This window comes from Mus musculus, chromosome 5 (assembly GCF_000001635.26).
Source record: "Mus musculus strain C57BL/6J chromosome 5, GRCm38.p6 C57BL/6J".
NCBI lineage: Eukaryota > Metazoa > Chordata > Mammalia > Rodentia > Muridae > Mus > Mus musculus.
In genome coordinates, this window is record NC_000071.6 from 34,849,148 (window position 1) to 34,874,878 (window position 25,731).

A 25,731-nucleotide genomic window follows, 5' to 3' on the forward strand; every position below is an offset into this window, starting at 1 on the left:
AATTACCCTGAAAAGACACCACCCAAGACTGGCCCGTACTCCAGTGGGGTTAGGCTTTAGAAATTTCCACAAGTTTTCTACATCTGTATACCCACTCATAACTTTATAATAAGCTGTCTTTAACTTGTAAGATAGAATTTTAGATTTATTCTGGTGGGCCAGGTCATTTATGCAAAATTCAGATTTCTGTAAAACAGGTGATCATCAGCCAAACAGTGGTGGCGCACGCCTTTATTCCCAGAACTCGGGAGGCAGAGGCAGGCAGATCTCTGAGTTCAAGCCTAGCCTGGTCTACAGAATGAGTTCCAGGATACCCAGGGCTACACAGAGAAATCCTGTCTCAATAAACTAAAAATAAATAAAACAGAAACAAGTGATGGCTTTGCTCAGAGAAGCTTCTTTCTCAGAGGACAGTGGTCACATAAGTAAGTGGTCGTTGAGTACTCAACCCTAAATGGGACATCAGGCCTCCTCTCCCCTCAGGGAGCACTGCTGAAGAGGGGGATGGAAAAAAGAGAGAGCTAGAGGGTAGGGAGGAATGCTGTGAAGTGTGAAATGCCAGAGCTGTCATAGTCACGAACTCACAGCAGTTGTGGTCACCTGCACAAGATCAAACCAGTCAACCTCCCAGCATGACTGATGTTGGGGCTCAGCTGATGGCTGTTTGGGGAGGAATGTCATTTTTCTTTGCAGGGGAGTAGCACATAGGCAGCACTAATTCAACTCAATGGATTATAAGAAAAATAACATTAAAACATCAAGATATCATTTACAGACTATACTTTCAAGCACTGATGTAATCAACAGGCCCAATCACTTTTACACCATTCTGGGGGCTGTGTAACTTGGATCAGAACCCCTCTTCTCAAACTCTCCTTGCCTTCCTCTTGCAGTTCCTGTGGTCATAAAGTTCCAATAGTCCTGCTTGTAATACAAATTCTATTCCTAGGGAGATCTTCTATCCATGCCTTCACTGAGAAGAAATTATCTTTAGGTTGTTGAAAATTGACCATCATTTTTGTGCTCTGATTGTGGCCTACCCTTTCTGAGTGAGTTACTAGGATGAGCCAGTTGGGGAGACTCCTTGGCCCTCTTAGGCTCATGGTCATAGTGCAAAATGTATTTAGTTCAACTTCAAAAGCATTTATAGTCTTGCAGTCGGAAAGTACAAAGTCCTGTTTGAGATTTCTCAATTGTAATACCCTTGGATTTGTAAAATCAAAAATTACATATTTCTACTATACTATGATGTAGAATATACATTCCCATTCCGAAATGGAGGAATGGGGATATAGTGAGGAAATACTGGACCAAAGTAAGATTGAAACCTAGCAGGGCGAACTGTAAGACCTGAAGTTAGCCTGTAAGCCCCACCTACCCAAGGACTAGGTAACTTCCCGGAATACTGAGAGTTGTAGTATTACAAAAAAAACAACGCCACATTGGGGCGAGCGGGGGGTAGGGGGGGTGAGGGGGGGTGAGGGGGGGAGGAACAGATGGCCTTTGAGTTTGTCCTTTTGTGAGATAGAGTCCTACCACGTAGCCCAGGCTGGCCTCAAACTTCCATCTGGCTGCCTTTTGCCCAAGTCCTGAGAACTTGCCTGAGGCTATAATTAAAAAATAGACAAATTTCTTTGATAAAGTGAATTTCAAAGACAGTATAACATTGAGTCTGTGGATTGGTTATTACAGATACCTTATGCAGGTCTACAGTGAAAAAGAGCAATTAGGATAGAAAGAGATAATAGAGTTTGGAGAGAAAAAGAGCACTGGGAAGTTTTGCGTTCCACCTCACTCATGCACGAGCTAGGGTAGTTGGCATAGGTAAGTGCTGTTAACCAGAGGCTTCCAGGCCTACATCTACCTGTCTGCCTTGACCACTGTGTTCCCAAAGGCATGACTGAAGGCACTCTGCACTTAGCTGACTTCACAGTAGCTTTGAAAATGTGGTTATAAACAAGCTAATCTTCTGTGTAGGGGCTTGGGAACAGTACACAGATGGGTTGAAGAAATGACCCCCGGTTTTTGTGTAAGCCTGTGACTGACGGCAGCTTTTCTCTCCCTGCATTAGGTGTTCATCGGGTTTGTGCTGAAGCAGTTTGAGTACATTGAAGTGGGCCAGTTCAGGTACTGATGCTTAGTTACTTGAGTTGTTGTCCTTGTTATGTACACATGTGCAGCCCTAGGTCCTTACAGTGACAGGTGCTTTCCACTTTCACACATCTGACCACTTGCAGAAAGCCTTTCTCAAGACTTGCTTAGAAACAGGTCTAATCTAGCCATTAGTGTGTTTTCATTTCACATTCATAGTATGTGATGATGGTAACATGTCACTAAGTGCCATCTTACCCAGTGGGTCCCTGTTCCCTAACTTTAGAGGAAGCACTTTTAGGCCGTGGTTTAGTAAAGGGAGTGATTGTGGTCTTTAGTTGCATTATCTGTAGTTTTTCTTGTTGGACATTAAAGTTTTAATAATCTTGCAGTATGTATAACAGATTTGCAATTTTTGAAAATTACAGTTCTTAGCAAGTAGTTTGAAAGGCGCAACAATGGAGAGTTTTGTGAGTTTCCCTGAGATCGAGACTCAGCTCTTGTTCTGATTATGTGACACCTTGACTCTGTAGTTTTAACCAGGGAACATTTTCTCCTCGGTGTCTGAATTTTTTCAGGAGAAGAAAGGAAAGTGAAGAGCTAGAAAGGTCTTACCTGCTAGCATCCAGTGCTTAAGGTGCAGCTTCACACCGTAACCATCAGGCTCTCCATGTGGCAGAGGCAGGAAGACCAAGGGTACGGGTGGGACTAAATGAGGTCTCAGAGTCTGCTTTAATTTAGGACTTTCTCCTGGGCTTGACTTGTAACTTTTTTTTTTGTATATGTAGATTACACATCTTATTTTTTAAAAAAGAAATGTCTAAATGGGTGTTTTTGTTTCTAGGGAATCAGAGGCAATTATTCCAAATATATTTTTCTTCCTGGTATTACTGTCTTATGAGCGCTACCATTCAAAACAGATCATTGGAATTCCTAAAATCATCCAGCTGTGTGATGGCATCATGGCCAGTGGAAGGAAGGCCGTTACACATGGTAATGTGTGCATCTCTGCTTGTTGTCCTCGGTCATCCACTTTGACTGCAAGTGCTGTGTGTATGTGTATGAGGGCTCGTCATGCGTGCACATGGGTTAGAGATGTTTAAGAAGAAAAAAGGAACACATTGCTTACTCATAAAATTTGTAAACTACTTGTAGAAACCATAAAAAATAGTGACATCATTAAGGTATAGATAGATTCTGATATGTGCCTCTATTTATGAAGAAAAATTTTTATTTTACCATCTTTATTTGCTTTGGTCTTTTTTTTAGAGAGGGCATAGGCTCAGATCTGGGCCCTCACATGTGCTAAGCAGTTTACCTCCAATCACACCCTAAACTCACAACATTTTACATCTAGCTTGTCACAGTCAAATTTTAACTTTTGTGTTATGTTTTGTCTTTTGTTTGTTGGTTGGTTTGTTGTTTGTTTTTCATTTGTAAAAACTTGTTTGGAGTCTGATAGCTGTCTCTCATGAGTCATTTCCACCTGTGGTCTCACTTGCTCCCTCTTCGCGCCTATAGCTATACCTGCTCTGCAGCCCATTGTCCATGACCTCTTTGTGTTACGAGGAACAAATAAAGCTGATGCAGGGAAAGAGCTTGAGACACAGAAGGAGGTGGTGGTCTCCATGCTGTTACGACTCATCCAGTACCATCAGGTAAGAGGAAAGCACAGGGATACCCACATCACAGCATGGAGAGACACGCCATAGCCGGGTCCTGTGTGTGGTGAGCAGTCTCGGGAACACTGGGCTCTCTGGCGCGAGGGAGAAAGTGCACTAGGCTAGGAGCTGGCACAGCCCAGAAGGCTAGCAGACATATGGCTGACCACTAGAGTTTCAGTCGAGATGCTAATGTCACAGGGGCTGTTTATTCTCAAATGTAGCTCAAGGATCAAGTAATTGACAGTGTTAATCTAAACCATTAACATTTTAAAAATAGTAAAACCGTCAAATCTGAAATAAGTAGATAGCATATTTACCTCTATCTTAACGTAGTCATGGTTTTTGTTTTGGTTTGGTTTGTTGTTGTTATTGTTGTTGTTGTTTTGAGACAGGATTTCTCTGTATAATAGAGTCCTAGCTGTCCTAGGCTTGCCTTCTAGACCAGGCTAACCTCAAACTCACAGAGATTTGCCTCCCGAGTGCTGAGACTGAAACCATACACCAACGTGCCTGGCCAGCCATGTTTTTTATTTGTGCTCATATAGTCTTGTGTCTCTTAAGCATGAGCATGGACTTTACATGCTTCAATCAGCCCATGTGTAGAAATAGTTTTTAACATTTTTGTCCTTTTAAAACTTGTACTTTTGATTATTCCTCCCTTATTTTGTTAGCTCCTTTCAGCAGCCTGTTTCTGAAACTTCATAAAACCACAAGCTTTTCTTTTTCTTTTTCTTTTTCTTTTTTTTTTTTGAGACAGGGTTAGCCTTTTTCAAAGAAACAGTACTTTCTTTGTTTCATTTATGTTTTGATCAATCTTTATAATAGTTAATTAAATATTTAATGCTTAGTTAAGCCAAGGCATAAAGTAGTTTGAGAGTAAGCACATGCCTTTGCTAAGCACAGTGGAGCTAGTAGTGCCTTGGGAATAGTATACGCCTTGTGCATGCTCATCAGGGTCTGCCCCGTGGAGATCCTCGAGGGCCCAGGAAATAAGGGCTTGTGTGCATAGGCAGTGTACATGGACCTTGAAGCAAGGCAGCTTTGGGGATAAGGTAGTTGGGCTAGGCTTAACGTTGTATATTGTCTCTGAGGTGGTGTGCATTTTTTGGTTTTGGTTTGGGTTTTTTGAGACGAAAAGAACAGCTTAGTTTTTGTGGACTTCCTGATCTATTGTAGCACAGAAGTGAATACTTGACCATGCTCCTCTAAAATGCTATCTACAAAATGGGCAGTGGGCCAGATGTCTCTGTTACCAGCCTTTGCCAGGTCACAGGTTTATCTATTTAGAATGACCAAAATGACCACCAGTAAACTCACACTCAGCTTTGTATGACTGTTGGCAAGTGAGGGCCACTCAACAATAAAATGCCTTTGCAAAGAGCACTGAAGTGGATTTAAAGTACATAGGAATATTAGATTGTTCCACAGTATTTAGTCAAGGGAGTGTTTGGGCTCTCCTACAGATTAATGTAAGTTTGATTTTCACTTGATCCCTTCTTTATGAAATGTCGAAATACTCATCATGAGTCTTCCGGAGCCCAGCACAGCGCACTCATCCCCTTGGAGGTTACTGCATCTCTTCTATGGCTTTTTGTTCCCTTCACATTCACATTTCACAGAGTGAAGATTGTGTGCTTTCCTCGGTCTTCCCTGGGGATTATATCTCTTTGAACCTTAGAGTTACCAGCTAAGCTGGGACCGGTGTGGAACATGGGGAAGTTGAGGGCCCCTGGGCCAGGAAGCATTCTGATCCTACCCAAACATTCTTGCAGGTGCTGGAGATGTTCATCCTTGTCCTGCAGCAGTGCCACAAGGAGAATGAGGACAAGTGGAAACGGCTCTCTCGGCAGGTCGCAGACATCATCCTGCCCATGTTGGCCAAGCAGCAGGTTTGTCTTCATTGCCCTGGTTTGCCATTATGTAGTGTGATTTATTTCAGAGTGGACTGAGATGCTTATGAAGGTTGGTTGTGATCATTATATCCTGACAGGTTCTTGCTCTGAAAGTTGGTCTTGGTGCTGGTTGTGGGAAAAGTGGCTTCTTTTATTTCCATTACCCTTTGAGGTTGAATTGTCTTCTCACTTTCCAAGTGAGGGAACACAGAGTCAGAGAGGTTATTGAGGTTTTCCATCCTCACAGAGCTGGAGGGTGATAGGTCTATAGTTGCTTGGCCCAGTGTTGACTTGAAAACTAAGTCCTTTCTTATTTTATTACCCTGACTCCTGTATTCTGGTAAGTCAGGTATTTTATTTGATCCTTAGCTTTCTTTTCTTTTTTTTTTTATTGGATATTTTCTTTATATACATTTCAAATGCTGTCCCAAAAGTTCCCTATACCCTCCCTCCGCTCTGCTCCCCTACCCACCCACTCCCACTCATTGGCCCTGGCGTTCCCCTGTACTGAGGCATATAAAGTTTGCAAGACCAAGGGACCTCTCTTCCCAGTGATGGCCGATTAGGCCGTCTTCTGCTACATATGCAGCTAGAGACACAAGCTCTGGGGGTACTGGTTAGTTCATATTGTTGTTCCACCTATAGGGTTGCAGACCCCTTCAGCTCCTTGGGTGCTTTCTCTAGCTTCTCCATTGGGGGCCCTGTGTTCCATCTTATAGATGACTGTGAGCCTCCACTTCTGTATTTGCCAGGCACTGGCATAACCTCATACAAGACAGCTATATCAGGGTCCCTTCAGCAAAGTCTTGCTGGCATATGCAATAGTGTCTGCGTTTGGTGGCTGATTATGGGATGGATCCCCGGGTGGGGTATTCTCTGGATAGTCCATCCTTTCGTCTTAGCTGCAAACTTTGTCTTTATAACTCCTTTCATAAGTATTTTGTTCCCTAGTCTAAAGAGGAATGAAGTATCCACACATTGGTCATCTCTCTTCTTGATTTTCTTGTGTTTTGCAAATCGTATCTTGGGTGTCCTATGTTTCTGGGTTAATATCCACTTATCAGTGATTGATTATCAAATGACTTCCTTTGTGATTGGGTTACCTCACTCAGGATGATATCTTCCAGATACATCCATTTGTCCAGGAATTTCATAAATCCATTGTTTTTAATAGCTGAGTAGTACTCCATTGTGTAAATATACCACATTTTCTGTATCCATTCTTCTGTTGAGAGACATCTGGGTTCTTTCCAGCTTCTGGCTATTATAAATAAGGCTGCTATGAACATAGTGGAGCAGGTGTTCTTATTACCAGTTGGAACTTCTTCTGGGTATATGCCCATGAGAGGTATTGCGGGATCCTCCGATAGTACTATGTCCAATTTTCTGAGGAACCTCCAGACTGGTTGTACAAGCTTGTAATCCCACCAGCAGTGGAGGAGTGTTCCTCTTTCTCCACATCCTCGCCAGCATCTGCTATCACCTGCATTTTTGATCTTAGCCATTCTGACTGGTGTGAGGTGGAATCTCAGGATTGTTTTAATTTGCATTTCCCTGATGATTAAGGATGTTGAACATTTTTTCAGGTGCTTCTCAGCCATTCAGGTTTCCTCAGGTAAGAATTCTTTGTTTAGCTCTGAACCCCATTTTTAATGGGGTTATTTGAATTTCTGGAGTCCACCTTCTTGAGCTATTTGTATATATTGGATATTAGTCCCCTATCAGATTTAAGATTGGTAAAAATTCTTTCCCAATCTGTTGGTGGCCTTTTTGTCTTATTGACAGTATCTTTTGCCTTACAGAAGCTTTGTAATTTTATGGGGTCCCATTTGTCAATGCTCTATCTTACAGCACAAGCCATTGCTGTTCTGTTTAGGAATTTTTCCCCTCTGCCCATATCTTCGAGGCTTTTCTCTACTTTCTCCTCTATTAATTTCAGTGTCTCTGGTCTTATGTAGAGGTCTTTGATTCACTTAGACTTGAGCTTTGTACAAGGAAATAAGAATGGATCAATTCTCCGATGCTCATGGATTGGCAGGATCAACATTGTAAAAATGGCTATCTTGCCAAAAGCAATCTACAGATTCAATGCAATCCCCATCAAAATTCCAACTCAATTCTTCAACGAATTGGAAAGGGCAATCTGCAAATTCATCTGGAATAACAAAAAACCTAGGATAGCAAAAACTCTTCTCAAGGATAAAAGAACCTCTGGTGGAATCACCATGCCTGACCTAAAGCTGTACTACAGAGCAATTGTGATAAAAAGCTGCATGGTACTGGTATAGTGACAGACAAGTAGACCAATGGAATAGAATTGAAGACCCAGAAATGTACCCACTCACCTATGGTCACTTGATCTTTGACAAGGGAGCTAAAACCATCCAGTGGAAAAAGCTGGCACAACTGGTAGTTATCATGTAGAAGAATGCGAATTGATCCATTCCTATCTCCTTGTACTAAGGTCAAATCTAAGTTGATTAAGGAACTCCACATAAAACCAGAGACACTGAAACTTATAGAGGAGAAAGTGGGGAAAAGCCTCGAAGATATGGGCACAGGGGAAAAATTCCTGAATAGAACAGCAGTGGCTTGTGCAGTAAGATCGAGAATCGACAAATGGGGCCCCATAAAATTGCAAAGCTTCTGTAAGGCAAAAGACACCGTCAATAAGACAAAAAGGCCACCAACAGATTGGGAAAGGATCTTTACCTATCCTAAATCAGATAGGGAACTAATATCCAATATATATAAAGAACTCAAGAAGGTGGACTCCAGAAAATCAAATAACCCCATTAAAAATGGGGCTCAGAGCTAAACAAAGAATTCTCACCTGAGGAATACCGAATGGCTGAGAAGCACCTGAAAAAATGTTCAACATCTTTAATCATCAGGGAAATGCAAATTAAAACAATCCTGAGATTCCACCTCACACCAGTCAAAATGGCTAAGATCAAAAATTCAGGTGACAGCAGATGCTGGCAAGGATGTGGAGAAGGAGGAATACTCCTCCATTGTTGGTGGGATTGCAAGCTTGTACAACCACTCTGGAAGTCAGTCTGGAGGTTCCTCAGAAAATTGGACATAGTACTACTAGAGGATCCAGCAATACCTCTCCTGGGCATATATCCAGAAGATGTTCCAACCGGTAAGAAGGATACATGCTCTACTATGTTCATAGCAGCCTTATTTATACTAGCCAGAAGCTGGAAAGAACCCAGATGCCCCTCAACAGAGGAATGGATACAGAAAATGTGGTACATTTACACAATGGAGTACTACTCAGCTATTAAAAAGAATAAATTTATGAAATTCCTAGGCAAATGGATGGACCTGGAGGGCATCATCCTGAGTGAGGTAACTCAATCACAAAAGAACTCAAATGATATGTACTCACTGATAAGTGGATATTAGCCCAGAAACTTAGAATACCCAAGATATAAGATAAAATTTGCAAAACACATGAAGCTTGGGAAGAACGAAGACCAAGGTGTGGATACTTTGCCCCATCTTGGAATTGGGAGCAAGGCACCTATAGAAGGAGCTACAGAGACAGAGTTTGGAGCTGAGACAAAAGGATGGACCATCTAGAGGCTGCCATACCCGGGGATCCATCCCATAATCAGCCTCCAAACGCTGACACCATTGCATACACTAGCGAGATTTTGCTGAAAGGACCCTGATATAGCTGTCTCTTGTGAGACTATGCCGGAGCCTAGCAAACACTGAAGTGGATGCTCACAATCAGCTATTGGGTGGATCACAGGGCCCCCAATGGAGGAGCTGGAGGAAGTACCCAGGGAGCTGGGGAGATCTGCAACCCTATAGGTGGAGCAACAATATGAACTAACCAGTGCACCACCACCACCACCACCACCACCACCACCACCACCACCACCACCACCACCCCCAGAGCTCGTGTCTCTAGCTGCATATGTAAGAAGATGGCCTGGCCATCAGTGGAAGAGAGGCCCATTGGTCCTGCAGACTTTATATGCCTCAGTACAGGGGAACGCCAAGGCCAAGAAGTGGGTGTGGGAGGGTGTGGGGGACTTGTGGGATAGAATTGGAAATAAAATACCCAATAATAAAAAAAAGTGTAAAAAAAAAGAAAAAAAAAGAGTGGATCAATTTGCATTCTTCTACATGATAACTGCCAGTTGTGCCAGCACCATTTCTTGAAAATGCTGTCTTTTTTCCACTGGATGGTTTTAGCTCCCTTGTCAAAGATCAAGTGACCATAGGGGTGAGGATTCATTTCTGGGTCTTCAATTCTATTCCATTGATCTACCCATCTGTCACTGTACCAGTGTACTATGCAGTTTTTATCACAATTGCTCTGTAGTACAGCTTAATGTCAGACATGGTGATTCCACTAGAGGTTCTTTTATTGTTGAGAATAGTTTTTGCTGTCCTAGGCTTTTTATTTTTCCAGATGAATTTGCAAATTGCCCTTTCTATCTCAGTGAAGAATTGAGTTGGAATTTTGATGGGGATTGCATTGAATCTGTAGATTGCTTTCGGAAGGTTAGCCATTTTTACTATATTAATCCTGCCAATCCATGAGCATGGGAGATCTTTCCATCTTCTGAGATCTTCAATTTCTTTCTTCAGAGGCTTGAAGTTATTATCATACAGATCTTTCACTTCCTTAGGTAGAGTCACTCCAAGGTATTTTATATTATTTGTGACTATTGTGAAGGGTGTTTCCCTAATTTCTTTCTTTTTCCGTTTATCATTTGTGTAGAAAAAGGCCATTGATTTATTTGAGTTAATTTTATATCCAGCTACTTCACTGAAGCTGTTTATCAGGTTTAGGAGTTCTCTGGTGGAATTTTTGGGGTCAGTTATATATACTATCATATTATCTGCAAATAGTGATATTTTGACTTCTTCCTTTCCAATTTGTATCCCCTTGATGTCCTTTTGTTGTTGAATTGCTCTGGCTAGAACTTCAAGCACTATATTGAATAGGTAGGGAGAAAGTGGACATCCTTATCTAGTCCCTGATTTTAGTGGGATTGCTTCAAGTTTCTTTCCATTTAGTTTGATGTTGGCTACTGGTCTGCTGTAGATTGCTTTTATTATGTTTAGGTATGGGCCTTGAATTCCTGATCTTTCCAAAACTTTTATCATGAATGGGTGTTAGATTTTGTCAAAATCTTTTTCAGCATCTAACGAGATGATCATGTGGTTTTTGTCTTTGAGTTTGTTTATATAGTGGATTACGCTGATGGGTTTCCATATATTAAACCATCCCTGCATCCCTGGGATGAAGCCTGCTTGGTCAGGATGGATGATTGTTTTGATGTGTTCTTGGATTCGGTTTGCGAGGATTTTATTGAGTATTTTTGCATCGATATTCATAAGGGAAATTGGTCTGAAGTTCTCTTTCTTTGTTGAGTCTTTGTGTGGTTTAGGTATCAGAGTAATTGTGACTTCATAGAATGAAGAATAGGGTAGAGTACTTTCTGTTTCTATTTTGTGGCATAATTTGAGATTAGTTGGAATTAGGTCTTCTTTGAAGATCTGATAGAACTCTGCACTAAACCCATCTGGTCCTAGGCTTTTTTTGGTTGGGAGACTATTGATGACTGCTTCTATTTCTTTAGGGGAAATGGGAATGTTTAGATTGTTAATCTGATCCTGATTTAACTTTGGTATCTGGTATATGTCTAGGAAGTTGTCCATTTCATCCAGGTTTTCTAGTTTTGTTGAGTATAGCCTTTTGTAGTAGGATCTGATGATGTTTTGGATTTCCACAGGTTCTGTTGTTATATCTCCTTTTTCATTTTTGATTTTATTAATTAGGATACTGTCCCTGTACCCTCTAGTTAGTCTGGCTAAGGGTTTATCTATCTTGTTGATTTTCTCAAAGAACCAGCTCCTGATTTGGTTGATTCTTTGAATAGTTCTTTTTGTTTCCACTTGGTAGATTTCAGCCCTGAGTTTGATTATTTCCTGCCATCTACTCCTCTTGGATGAATTTGCTTCCTTTAGTTCTAGAGCTTCTGGGTGTGCTGTCAGGCTGCTAGTGTATGCTCTCTCTAGTTCCTTTTTGGAGGCACTCAGGGCTATGAGTTTTCCTCTTAGATCTGCCTTCATTGTGTCCCATAAGTTTGGGTATGTTGTGGCTTCATTTTCATTAAACTCTAAAAAGTCTCTAATCTATCTCTTTATTTCATCCTTGACAAGGAATCATTGAATAAAGTATTGTTCAGTTTCTACGGGAATGTTGTATCTGTTGAGGCCTGTTTTGTGACCAATTATATGGTCAGTTTTGGAGGAGGTACGATGTGGCACTGAGAAGAAGGTATATCCTTTTGTTTTAGGATAAAATGTTCTGTAGATATTAATTAAATCCATTTGTTTCATAACTTCTGTTAGTGTCCATGTGTCTCTGTTTAGTTTCTGTTTCCAAGATCTGTCCATTGGTGAGAGTGGGGTGTTGAAGTCTCCCACTATTATTGTGTGAGGTGCAATGTGTGCTTTGAGCTTTGCTAAAGTTTCTTTAATGAATGTGGCTGCCCTTGTAGAGTTCCTCTTGGTAGATTTTACCTTTGTTGAGTATGAAGTGCCCCTCCTTGTCTTTTTTGGTAACTTTGGTTTGGAAGTCAATTTTATTCGATATTAGAATGGCTACTCCAACTTGTTTCTTCGGACCATTTGCTTGGAAATTGTTTTCCAGCCTTTCACTCTGAGGTAGTGTCTGTCTTTTTCCCTGAGGTAGGTTTCCTGTAAGCAACACAATGTTGGGTCCTGTTTGTGTAGCCAGTCTGTTAGTCTATGTCTTTTTATTAGGGGATTGAGTCCATTGATATTAAGAGAAATTAAAGAAAAGTAATTGTTGCTTCCTATTATTTTTGTTGTTAGAGTTGGGATTCTGTTCTTGCGGCTGTCTTCTTTTAGGTTTGCTGAAGGATTACTTTCTTGCTTTTCCTAGCGTATAGTTTCCATCCTTGTATTGGTGTTTTCCCTTTATTATCCTTTGAAGGGCTGGATTCATGGAAAGATATTGTGTGAATTTGGTTTTATCATGGAATACTTTGGTTTCGCCATCTATGGTAATTGAGAGTTTGGCTGGGTATAGTAGCTTGGGCTGGCATTTGTGTTCTCTTAGGGTCTGCATAACATCTGTCCAGGATCTTCTGGCTTTAATAGTCTCTGGTGAGAAGTATGTTATAATTTTAATAGGCCTGCCTTTATATGTTACTTGACCCTTTTTCCTTAATGCTTTTAATATTCTATCTTTATTTAGTGCATTTGTTGTTCTGATTATTATGTGTCGGGAGGAATTTCTTTTCTGGTCCAGTCTATTTGGAGTTCTGTAGGCTTCTTTTATGTTCATGGGCATGTCTTTCTTTAGGTTTGGGAAGTTTTCTTCTATAATTTTGTTGAAGATATTTGCTGGCCCTTTAAGTTGAAAATCTTCATTCTCATCTACTCCTATTATCCGTAGGTTTGGTCTTCTCATTGTGTCCTGGATTTCCTGGATGTTTTGAGTTAGGATCTTTTTGCATTTTGCATTTTCTTTGATTGTTGTGCCTATGTTCTCTATGGAATCTTCTGCACCTGAGATTCTCTCTTCCATCTCTTGTATTCTGTTGCTGATGCTCGCATATATGGTTCCAGATTTCTTTCCTAGGGTTTCTATCTCCAGCGTTGCCTCACTTTGGGTTTTCTTTATTGTGTCTACTTCCCTTTTTATGTCTTGGATGGTTTTATTCAATTCCATCACCTGTTTGGTCGTGTTTTCCTGAAATTCTTTAAGGGATTTTTGTGTTTCCTCTTTAAGGTCTTCTACCTGTTTAGCAGTGTTCTCCTGTATTTCTTTAAGTGAGTTATTAAAGTCCTTCTTGATGTCCTCTATCAGCATCATGAGATATGATTTTAAACCCGAGTCTTGCTTATCGGGTGTGTTGGGGTATCCAGGACTGGCTGAGGTGGGAGTGCTGGGTTCCGATGATGGTAAGTGGCCTTGGTTTCTGTTAGTAAGATTCTTATGTTTGCCTTTTGCCATCTGGTAATCTCTAGAGTTAGTTGTTATAGTTGTCTCTGGTTGGAGCTTGTTCCTCTTGTGATTCTATTAGCCTCTATCAGCAGACCTGGGAGTCTAGCTCTCTCCTGAGTCTCAGTGGTCAGAGTACTCTCTGTAGGCAAGCTCTTCTCTTGCAGGGAAGGTGCACCAATATCTGGCGTTTGGACTTGCCTCCTGGCTGAAGATGAAGGCCCGATAGAGGGCCTGTCTCAGAAGCTGTGTAGCTTCTGTAGTCCACACTCTCACCTGCGCAGACTAGTCTCTGAGGGAACCAGGACGAAAGATGGCTTCCCCAGGTGCTCCAGCAGAGCCCTTCCAGGCGGGGTGGATACCTCTCCTCTGTCGGGGAAGGTGCCCAGATGTCTGGATCCCGAAATGGGGTCTGTCCCAGAAGCTGTGTCGATCCTTAGCTTTCTTTATGTTTATTTGTTTTTTCATAGCACTTACAAAGTAACCTAGCAATAATTTATGACTTAGTCAGAATTTCTGTAATCAGATGACCCTTACTAGTTAATTAAGAAAATGCAGTAGTCCGGCTGTGCCATATCTTGTGGAAACAAAGAGCCCTGGCTCCTGGACTGTGTGGTCCTCAGAACACAGGAACCTGTGTGACTCTCACCAAAGCACCATTACAACAGAAGATAGAACACAGAGCCTGTCTATACACAGTCCTACCAGGAAGTCTGAGCAGCTGCCAGATGGATCTCTGGCTATGCTTTGAATGAAACTCCTAACAGATGACAAGGCACTACTTTGAAATAGGTTCTGTAGAAAGCACAAGGGAGCCATGTTTCTCGGCATCTCATAAACTCTTTTAGGCATACTCTATTGGTAGTTGCTGTCTGCATATGCTAGGCAGAATTGCAGGCACTGATAGGAAAAATTTCACTGAAGAAAATGTATTGAAAAGCAGTGTTCTCCCACCTAGATAACAATGAAATAAATACACTATTAAAGTATATACAATATCAGAGGATAGTAGTTTTGATGGCAGAGGAGGAGGGTAGTGTAGGGTAGAGAATGCATTTGTTGTTCTAACAGTGACAAAATGAGAAAGCCTTTTTTAGGAGGTGACATTGAGTAAACATGATTCTAGCAGTTACCTGCAAGAGAGTGTTTCAGCAGAGCAGAGAGAAAAGCAAGTCCCTGGGATTGCAGCATGACATTTGGATACAAGCTAGTCCCAGGAAAAGGAAGGATGGGAGGGTAGACATAGAGAAATAGTGTCCTGAAACTTTGCTAAGGTTACTGCTGAGAGTAAAATGCAGTGGATACACTGCTGAAAGTAAAATGCTTTTAACTTTTAACTGCGAGGATGATGGTGATTGTGTGCCCCAGAGGCGCAGTGATGACGTGTGTGAAGCTGCTATTCCCATCGTATTACAGACATATCCATGATGCTTAATTCCACAGATGCATATTGACTCTCATGAAGCCCTTGGAGTGTTAAATACCTTGTTTGAGATTTTGGCTCCTTCCTCCCTACGTCCTGTGGACATGCTTTTGCGGAGTATGTTCATCACTCCAAGCACAATGGTGAGTGTCACCATATGTTTGGGATGCACTGGAGGAAGATCCCAGCCCAGGTCTGCCACAGCTGGTGAGGGAGGACTTGAGGGTTTGCGTTTTACCAAATCTCCAACCGAGTCTGATCTGCTTCTCTGGGACCATACTTGGAACCAGTGCTCTAGGGACTTTTCTGTTGAATGATTTTCTTCCATGGGATTGACAAGCAGGGAAAATTTAATCTTTCCTTAGCTTTAGCATATGCATTTTCTTTTTCTTTTTCTTTTCTTTTCTTTTTTCTTTTTAGGCATCTGTAAGCACTGTGCAGCTGTGGATATCTGGAATCCTCGCCATTCTGAGGGTTCTCATTTCCCAGTCAACCGAGGACATTGTTCTTTGTCGTATTCAGGAGCTCTCCTTCTCTCCACACTTGCTCTCCTGTCCAGTGATTAACAGGTTAAGGGGTGGAGGCGGTAATGTAACACTAGGAGAATGCAGCGAAGGGAAACAAAAGAGTTTGCCAGAAGATACATTCTCAAGGTATGTTTTCTGTCTGAACCTGTAAACTGACCATGTCTTTTAGCTGATCCTATGGTGTCGCAGCAGCAGTAGCCAACAATAATCACTGTTCTTTAGTGAGGCTGATATCACTCACCTAGCTTTTTTTTTTTTAAGAAAAAAATGAAAAGATTTGTTTCTTTTTATTGATTGTGTATGAGTGTTTTGCCTATGAGTAAGTAAGTATACTTAGGGTGTGTCTCATACCCATGGAGGCCAAAAGAAGGCATTGAATCTCTGGAATTGCAGTTTCAGACAGTTGAAGTGTCATTCTCTGAACCCAGGTTCTCTGCCAGATCAGCAAGTTCTTTTGAACCCTGATTTTTCTTCTTACCTTCCTCACCTTTTTTTTCATGTCTTTCCTAAGGTCTGTCCTTGTGACAGACTTGACAAGAGTGGCTCACCATGATTAAGGAGGGGTGGCCTTCCCTGCATGCAGCCCAGTAAGGGGTGAATTGCCTGTAGCATGGTCAAAGCCTAGGGTAAGCCACTGAGAAGCAGCCCTGTACTTATTTTCACCATGTGCTACTTGAAGGACCTTTCGTTGCCAAGGTCAATAGCATCTACCAGATACCTGCAGGATCAGCTCACATGCTACACACACACACACACACACACACACCCGGTGTGCTAGTGCCTCAAGGGCAGTGACAGGGGAGACTGCTTATCAACGCTCTGCACAGAGAAGTATCTGTGACTCCTAGAGTTTTCACTAAGTTAGAGCTGTGCTGCAGATGTGCTCCTTAGGACCTCTCATTTGCAGGGGTAAGCACCTGTAGTCTCTGATAAACACACGATGCCTTTGTGTTTGCAGGTTCAACTGGCAGCCCATTGCTTTCCCTCCGTTAGGTTGAAGGAGTGGCTAAAACTGATGTTACACTAAGTTTCTTTTTTTATTTCTTTTTTTTTTAATTGAGTATTTATTTCATTTACATTTCCAATGCTATCCCAAAAGTCCCATACACACTCCCCCACCCTCCCACTCCCACTTCTTGGCCCTGGCGTTCCCCTGTACTGAGGCATATAAAGTTTGCACGACCAATGGGCCTCTCTTTCCACTGATGGCCGACTAGGCCATCTTCTGATTCATATGCAGCGAGAGACACGAGCTCCGGTGGGGTGGGGGGTATTGGTTTGTTCATATTGTTGTTCCACCTATAGGATTGCAGATCCCTTCAGCTCCTTGGGTACTTTCTCTCGCTCCTCCATTGGGGCCCTGTATTCCATCCGATAGCTGACTGTGAGCATCCACTTCTGTGTTTGCCAGGCCCTGGAATAGTCTCACAAGAGACAGCCATATCTGGGTCCTTTCAGCAAAATCTTGCTAGTGTAAGCAATGGTGTCAGCGTTTGGAAGCTTACACTAAGTTTCTATGGCGAATTACCGTCTTATATTTATGTAACACTCCTACAGCTGATAAAGCTTAAAAAAATACATTGTCAATTTGCCTTGATGGGCCTTTGAAAGTGGTATGATTACCATTTCACATTTAAAGAAGGTAATAGAGAGAAGGAGAGACTCAGTCCACAGTGATGGTCTGAAACATTTCACTTGGTTTAGTGTACTGTCTTTGTGTTTTCTTACTTTACAAAAACCAATGGTCTTTATTTCACACTGTGCTTAGCACAGCTCACTGATCATGGCCTAATCTGCTGTTATGTGCTCCCTTTCTTGGAAGGTTTCTTTTACAGCTGGTTGGTATTCTTCTAGAAGACATCGTTACAAAACAGCTCAAAGTGGACATGAGTGAACAGCAGCATACGTTCTACTGCCAAGAGCTAGGCACACTGCTCATGTGTCTGATCCACATATTCAAATCTGGTAAGTGGATCCGATTAGACTTCATAATACTTTGTGTTCCCTGTCTCCAGCAGTGCCCGCTTCTCATAGAAACTGTTCTCCATGTTCCTTGTGCCATGTGAGAAAATGTTGATAGTAGGAGTGAATCTGATACCATGTGGTCCAGCAATTACATTGATAGGCAGATACCTGACAGGATGAGGAGCAGAGTGCTTGGAAGATAGCTGTATACTAATCTTGATAGTAGCATTCATTACATAGCTGAAAGAAGCAACTCTGACATCCAATGCTCAGCTGGTTGATAAGCCAAATATGGCATATACATAAGTTATAGAGTCAAATGTGTCTATGTGGGATATTTTTCAGCCTGAAAAGGTAAAATAGTTCTGACATAAGAAACAACATGGGGTGTTGGAGACATAGCTCCTCAGTTAAGAGTATTTGCTGTTCTTGCAGAAGACCCTCCTTCACTTCCCAGTGAAGAGGCTCACCATTACTGTAACTCCAGTTCCAGGGATCTGATGCGGTCTTTTAGACTCTACCAGCACCAGACATACACAAGCTGCATATCCATACATGCAGGCAAAACACTCATATACATAACATTTAAAAGCCAACATAGGTGACCCTTGAAGACATTGTGCTAAGCAAAATAAGCCAGGCCCAAAAAGACGATGGATGAGATACTCAGAGTACTCCAAATCTAGAGACAAAAAACAAAATGGTAGTTGCCAGTGGCTTAGGAGAGGATTTAATGACTTTGGATTTTCAGTTTTACAGATGATGGTGATATTGTATAACATAAGTGCATTTAATACCAGAACTGTATATTTAAAGATTATCAAGGTGGTAAATTTTATTTTATATGTATTTTACCACAATAAAAAATAATTGGAGGCCCATAGGCCTTAGTAGATAGATGTTTGTAAGCAACCCTGACAACCTAAGTATGATCTCTAAGACAAACATGGCAGAAGGAGAGAATGAACTGCTTCCAAGTTATTCTCTGCCTCCAGGTACGTGCACCCCACCACCACCAGTAAACAAATAAACCTAAAGAGTCATGCTGGGAATGCAGTGAATCCATTGGTAGTGATTGCCAGACACGTACAAAACCCTGGTTTTGATCTCTACCTAACCTAAACGTGATGGCACCCCAGAGAATCAGAAGTTCAAACTCATCTTCAGCTGCATAGAGAGTTTGAGGCAGGACGATCTACATGAAGACCTGTCTTAGAACAGAATATTTTTTAAACTTGTTTGTTTAATTGGTGGGGTGTAGGTGGGAGTGTGATATGGTGGCTTCATCCTGTAGTCTTCGTAGCATATTTCCACATTCCAGCTTTAGTTTCTATCATGGCCTTGCTCTTTGGGGGACTCATTTCATGTGGCAGAAGTAGGGCCTCTAGCCACCGTGGTCTGAGCCTCTGAAGTATGCTGATTAGCCTCCATTCACCCATGTAGGCCATATGAGCTCCTAGCTGCTCCGACCAACTTGAGCAGCCTTCTTTTGAAGGGGGTGTGTTGCCTCCTGGGCAGAAAGGAAAAGAAACAGATGATGAGCGGATAGTTTGGGCCAGAGAAACTGTTAGAACACTGGAGGCAACTTCTAGAAACCCAGCCAGAAGTGCCAGGAAATGGACGATGTGGCAGAGTGTTTCTCCAGTCAGAAGGTGTGCTCTGTATTTGGAGTTCTATGTGCATTTTATGTACATATCTTGGAGAAAAAAGTAGTTATTGTCCTTAGCCTTCATCCAACAGGACTTATATTCTTACCTGTTGCTATACTGGGCTCTGACGTACTGGGTTGAGACAAGCAGATGTGCTTTTTGTGCCCTTGTAGAGCTTCACAGTCAGTGGGGAGGGTAGTACAGCAATACACAACCACTGTCCCAGGAAGTTCATTGGTACACATTTCTGAGGGTGCCTGGTTTATCTGGTTTACCCAAAGAGGTCAGCAGAATCAACCTTTGGAGTTGGAAGAACAAACTAGAGAAATGGAGTTGAGAAGAGAGTAGAGAGTAAAGCAAGCTGCTCAGGTGAACAGAGAGAAAGGCATTATGTAGACTGCCTCCCTTGTATCTGGCACCCTTGGCATAGTAGTGTGCCAGAATTTAATTTTGATAATGGGTGTTAGTTTCAAACTATATTTATTCCTAATATTGATTTAGGTATTGTTTTTTGTCTAAAGATTTATATACTTGTTTGTTGTGTGTGCAGGAGAGAGACAGGCAGGTCATGTGCATGCCAGGATGGGCAACTCCTCAGGAATCTCTTCTCTCTTTCCACCTTGTTTTGAGGCCGCTTCTTCTGTTTCTGTGATTGCACTGCCAAAAAGAGCTTTTCACCAATCCTCCTGTCTCTGCCTTCCATCTTGCCGTACAAATTAAATGCCCACCCCCACATCTGACATTTTCCATGGGTTTTGGGGATTAAGCTTGTACAGTAAGTGTTTTTACTAACTGAGCCAACTGTCTGGCCCTTAAAGATCTTTTGATTTATGCTTCATTGGTCACTGTAGCAAATTGAAAGTCAAGAAGTATGCCTGTTTATGAATAGCAAGTTGTTTTTAGTTTGTTGGTCACTTTAATATTTTCCATTGGTTGGTTTGGATCTGATACCAGAAGAGCTTTCTCTTGCCTTCTTTGGATGGTAGATGTCTATGTTGTGTCCTGCTCACCTGGTGGGCTGCCATGTGTGGCTGCTATATGGTTTCACTACTTACTATCCAGTTGCTCTAGCTTCTCTTGCTTCCTTTTTCAGGAACATCAAAGAGGAAAAAGATTCAAGGGCATATTTTTACTGTGTGTTGTGTCAGTGTTGTCCAGCAAAGTGACCTTTAGCTGCCCAGTGACTGGGTAGCTAATGCAGATAGCATATCTTAGGTACTTTGTGACTTTGTTTAACTTCAGACACAATGGCTTAAATGGCTTCATGTGGTCAGTGGTTCCACTTTTTTTTTTTTCATCATGCATACATCCTTCTGGAAGAACATTCAATGGTTAGACATACAGGCTTTGCCCTAGTGCTGATAGATTATATATAAATGTCTATTTCTTATTTAGTATGACACTAGGTGTCAGAACTACTGTTTGGGTATTTGCTTGGTCTTAAGATTGGGTTGAAGTAAACAGCTATGTGTTTATAAAGATATATATTTAGGTCTCTTGACAGTTATCCTGTTTGCTTGGGTAGCCCCTTGTGCTTCCGTCTGCTGGCTGTGGCTCAGTTCTGTGTTCTCCCAGGTGTGGCCTGAATCCTTTCCCCTGTGTTGGCTGGCTCTTTCTGGCCACCTGTGTCTAGGCCTCCACAGCAGCTGTTTTGGGGCTCCTAAAGAATGTGGCAATTGAGCCTGGCAGTGGTGGCGCACACCTTCAATCCTAGTACTTGGGAGGCAGAGACAGGGGGATTTCTGAGTTGGAGGCCAGCCTGGTCTACAGAGTGAGTTCCAGGACAGCCAGGGCTACACAGAGAAACCCTGTCTCTATACCCTGTCTCGAAAAAACAAAACAAAAAGAATGTGTCAATCATCAGAGGTGCAAAAGTGGACTGACTTGTTAAGTAAGTTGTGCCTGTTTCTGCTTAGAAAAGTTAGAGTTTGGGGCTGGGGAAAACCCTAATCAGAGAAGTGCTTGCAGTGCAAAGTGTGAGAGCTGAGTTTGGATTGCCAGCACCTTATTCCAAGCGTTCCTTGGCAGCCAGTATATCTAATCAGTGAGCTCCAGCTCCAGGTTCAGTGTAGGAGACCTTGTGTCAAAAAATCAGATAGAGAAGTAATATTGACCCTACATCAGCTTTTAACTTCAGCACATATGTACCCAGGTACACACATGCATCCTCACGTACATAGAAGCACAAGTATGCACACACAAAGGCCACAATTTTCTAAGTGCCAAGTGCTATAAAAGTATGGAAAAGGACAATGAATAGTCCTTGGTCACCTGGTACTGGACCAGGTAGAACAGTAGAGGCATACCCCATAATCTGTTTTTCTTATTTTTGTTTGGTTCTAGGAATGTTCCGGAGAATCACAGCAGCTGCCACTAGACTCTTCACCAGTGATGGCTGTGAAGGCAGCTTCTATACTCTAGAGAGCCTGAATGCACGGGTCCGATCCATGGTGCCCACGCACCCAGCCCTGGTACTGCTCTGGTGTCAGATCCTACTTCTCATCAACCACACTGACCACCGGTGGTGGGCAGAGGTGCAGCAGACACCCAAGTAGGTGCACAGCTCCCCAGGGCCAGGCCCCAGCCCAGTGTTTGGCCTGAGGCAAAGCTGCTCTGAGAGCATTCTCATTTTCCATTCTTTATAAAGCTTTGTAAAATTCAGGCTGCATATTAATCTTTCTTTCATGGGTACTGTTTTGTAGGGAAATGTGGTCTGGCTACAGGCATTCAGACCAAACTGTTTGACTGTGATTTTCTTTGACAAGCGCTTTGACACTGTTCCATCGTTTGGGCTATGCTTGTCAGGCTCTATCCCTCCTGCCACGTCCTACGGCTCTCATTGGTTCTACAGCCAGACATGTTGCAATGTCTTAACTTTGTTATGAGTAAATGTGTTCTGGGTATTCTTAGATAATGAAGTAATTATTTAGCAAATTTCGAAACTGATTGGAAGTATTTTATTAATTTATTTTTACTATTCAGATAGACTGTTTCTGGTTGTGGGTGGCCCTCTTTTTTTTTGCAAAGAGTTTGTAGTCTTAAATCTCAGTGCCCAGGTACTAACTGACTGACTTGCTCAGTCAGCTCTATGAGCATGTTTGGGAGCTAGAAGCTGTGAGCCCCGATGAGTCGGTCTTCAGTGTGCTTTCTGGACAGTTTATGAACACTTGTGGGGAAATTTTTCCTAAGGAAAAGTATAGGTATTGTTAGCTCTTCAGCTTGGTGTAGGGAGACCAGAGCCTCCCATCCAGACATGCTTTTACATCCCTGTGTCCGGCATTTTTTGCCCATCTGCTGTGTGCTCTTTATAATGTCATCTGCAAAGGAAATAGAAACACTACTTCCTGCCCCCACGTGTGATCACTTGGAGAGGTACCCACAACATCATTTGAAATGCTTAGAGGATCTCTTAAGCCTGTCACATTAACTGATCATTATAAGAGCTAGGACAGGAAGCCAGCTACATAGCTCTCTGGTTCTTACATGTACATGTAAATCAGCCCTGAAACTGCTTAAAGCATTTCAGTCCAGGAAGCTTCGTAGGGGCTAGGAGTTTGCACATATTCTAAGCCCCTGCTGCTGCCAGTGCGGTTGTTGCACTGATGCTCTAGCACAGGGACAGCTCAGCACCACCAGTGTTCCTTCCTTTCTTCTCTTTCTTTCTTTTCTATTTTTTCAGTTTTTTTAAAATTTTTATAAAAATGTTTTTATTTGAAATAGAATCACATCATTTCCCCCCTTCCAACTACCCTCCAAAGCCTCCTCTATACCTCTCTTCTCACATTGATAGCCTTTTCTCCAATTTGTTACATAAACATGTAAATGGTATGTGTGTGTATGTACAGTATATATAAGTTCAATTTACTGTGTCTGATTTTGTTATTTGTGTTTATATGGATTCATTGTTGGCTACTCTACATTAGACAGCCAGTAAGCAGGCTCATCCCTGGAAGAGGCTAATTCTCCTTTCAAAAAGTTATTAGCTACTTATATTTTTTGTCTAGGGATAAGATCTATGAAAACTTCCCCCATCCATATTAATATACCCATGAACACTGCCTTTATTGTAGTCTTATTTGTGTATCCATTTCTCTCCTAGACCGCTTCACAGCAGACTTTCTGGTATTCTGGCCCTTACAATCTTTCTGCTCCTCTTTCATAATGTTCCCTGAGCCACAGATGCAGGAACTGTGATGTAGATGTATCCACTGGGCTAGACTCCCCTACAGTCCATGGATCTCTAGTTTTGTCCAGTTGTGGTTTTCTATGATTGTCTTCATTTGCTATAAAGAGAAGTTTCTTTGATAAGGGTGGTAGCTACAAATTGAAGCTCAGAGCTGTGTATAATGAAGTCTATCTTTAATCTCAGCCTTCAGGAGGCAGAAGCAGGTGGACCTCAGTCAATTCAAAGCCAGCCTGATCTACAAACCAAGTTCCAGGCCTGCCAGTGCTACACAGAGTAAACTTGTCTCAAGTAAATAAACAAAAACCTGGCAGCTTTGACCTTAGTAAGGAGACTCAGTGCATAAAGGAACTTCCTGCTAAGCCTGAGACTTGAGTTCTAACCCTAAGACCCGTATGGTAAAAAGGGAATCTGTTCCCATATGTTGTCCTCTGATATCCACAGGCACATGGGTGCACAGGCACACAAATCATTTGTTTAAAGGCTTAAAAAACAAAAATAATTGGGGCCTGAGAACTTGCAGTAGGTTCCCAGGACAGTCTAGTAAACATCCAAGCCTGAGTTGTGTTGGGTAAGACACGGGAGCCTCCATTAACTATGGATGAGCCAAGAAGGCAGGAGAAGGTAAGAATGGCTTTAGCCCACAGTAAGCCATAATTCTCAGCAACATCTGCCCACCCGGTTGGTGTATAATAGTGTTGAAGATTAAAAGACATACTATGGTTTGTTCAAGAGGAAAATGGATTTTGACCTTAGCTGATGGATCTTTTACCAAGATGTCTACTGGACACGCTGAAACATCTGTGGTAAAAGATGAAAGTGTTATGTTAATAGAAGAAAACAAGTAGGACAAGTGAATTTATTTTAGAATCCTTGGCTGTGCTCTGGATCTGGAATATAAGACTGCTAGAATGATTATTATTGGGTAGTCATAAATATAAGGATGAGTTTTCTGTGAGTGATGGCTTTGTAGCTGTGAACATGTTTGGGAGACAACTGCTGCAGAGTTTATAGTGAAGTGTGCTCTGGAATCATTCATCCGTGTTGCAGCCAAAGAAATGCATGTGTGCAAGTATTCAGACTGCAATAACGTTTCACATGAGTGTGCAGTGTGTGTAGAGTCCAAGTAGGATATTTGGTATGAACCTAGTCTGCATGTGTAAAGTGTGTTCATGAATTCAAACATGACCAATATTAATAGTTGAATATAGGCAAAAATCAAGGGCTGTTCATTGAATTGTTCCTTCAAGCTTTTCTGTTTGACACTTTCAATAAACCGGGGAAGAAGGTGGAAAAGATAGCAATCAGAGTCAGCTCTTAGGCCTTACTATAAGGGGATTGGAACTATGAGAATTGGGATCATAGTTTCTTTTCATTTATATTTGTGTGTGTCTCTCTCTGTCTCTCTGTCTGTTTTGTCTGTCTGTGTCTGTGTTAATGTGCCTGAGCCCACATGTAGAGGTCAGAGGACAACTTTGAGGAGTGACTCAGTCTTCTTCTTCCACTGTGGAATCCAGGGATTGAACTCAGGTTGCCAGGCTTGTGCAGCAAGTGCTTTTACTTGTTGAGCCATCTTGCCAGTTCAAGAGGGGATTTCTAGTGATAGAAATAATAGTAACATTTATCCAAAGGGCTACAGATTGGAGTGTACAGAAGAAGCTTCCTTGAGTTGGTGAATGTGGGATTTGGACACAAACATTGGTTTTATTGTAGTAGTTATTGGTAGTTTTTCAAAGTTGAAATTACAGTTTCTTTCTTTCCTTCCTTCTTTATTATGTGTGTTGGTATTTTGTCTGTATGAGGGTGAGATCACCTGGAACTGGAGTGATAGATAGTAGTAGGCCACCATGTGGGTGCTTGGAATTGAATCCACTGGCTGGAAGAATAGCCAGTGCTCTTCAATACTAAGCCATCTCTCTAGCTCCAAAATTACCACGTCTCACCATACACAATATATTAAAATGAGAAACCTATCTATCACTTTCAGTTTTTAGTGCAGTATTCTTCAGAGAAGCCGCCCATGCTTTTCCTCATTTGCTTAGATCTCAAGGTCTGCACTTAGGTAACTTCTGCTCCTCAGTAGCAAGGTCATAATTGAGCATTATTTGTGTGATGATTTGATTAGTAGCTGTCTCTTCTTTCTATGGTTGCTGTTATATTCCAGTCAGTACCATTTCACATTCAAACCATAACAATGTCTCCTGCTAATTATTTAATTGCAAATTTCACCTATTGTACGTGAGTAGTTCTTCGCTGTACATGTGGCTATGAGTGTAAGCTACAAAGCTCCAGCTGTGAAAGGGCAGGGGTTCTGTATATGTTTCCTAAC

At 41.9% G+C, this 25,731-nt stretch overlaps 1 protein-coding gene across 4 annotated transcripts in view; it reads left to right on the forward strand.

Moving 5' to 3' along the window:
• The window catches only part of Htt (huntingtin), a 150,814-nt gene that overhangs the window by 87,427 nt on the left and 37,656 nt on the right, over positions 1–25,731 (forward strand). For all 4 annotated transcript variants that reach the window (XR_376798.3, XM_006503744.3, NM_010414.3 and 1 more), the window contains 8 exons: positions 2,072–2,127; positions 2,936–3,084; positions 3,613–3,749; positions 5,528–5,644; positions 15,099–15,221; positions 15,499–15,731; positions 17,428–17,570; positions 21,563–21,770. Coding sequence is in view for 3 of the 4 variants with exons in the window: in XM_006503744.3 (XP_006503807.1) it covers positions 2,072–2,127; positions 2,936–3,084; positions 3,613–3,749; positions 5,528–5,644; positions 15,099–15,221; positions 15,499–15,731; positions 17,428–17,570; positions 21,563–21,770 (1,166 nt within the window). In the remaining variant the exon portion in view is untranslated. The remainder of the gene's footprint in view (positions 1–2,071; positions 2,128–2,935; positions 3,085–3,612; positions 3,750–5,527; positions 5,645–15,098; positions 15,222–15,498; positions 15,732–17,427; positions 17,571–21,562; positions 21,771–25,731) is intronic.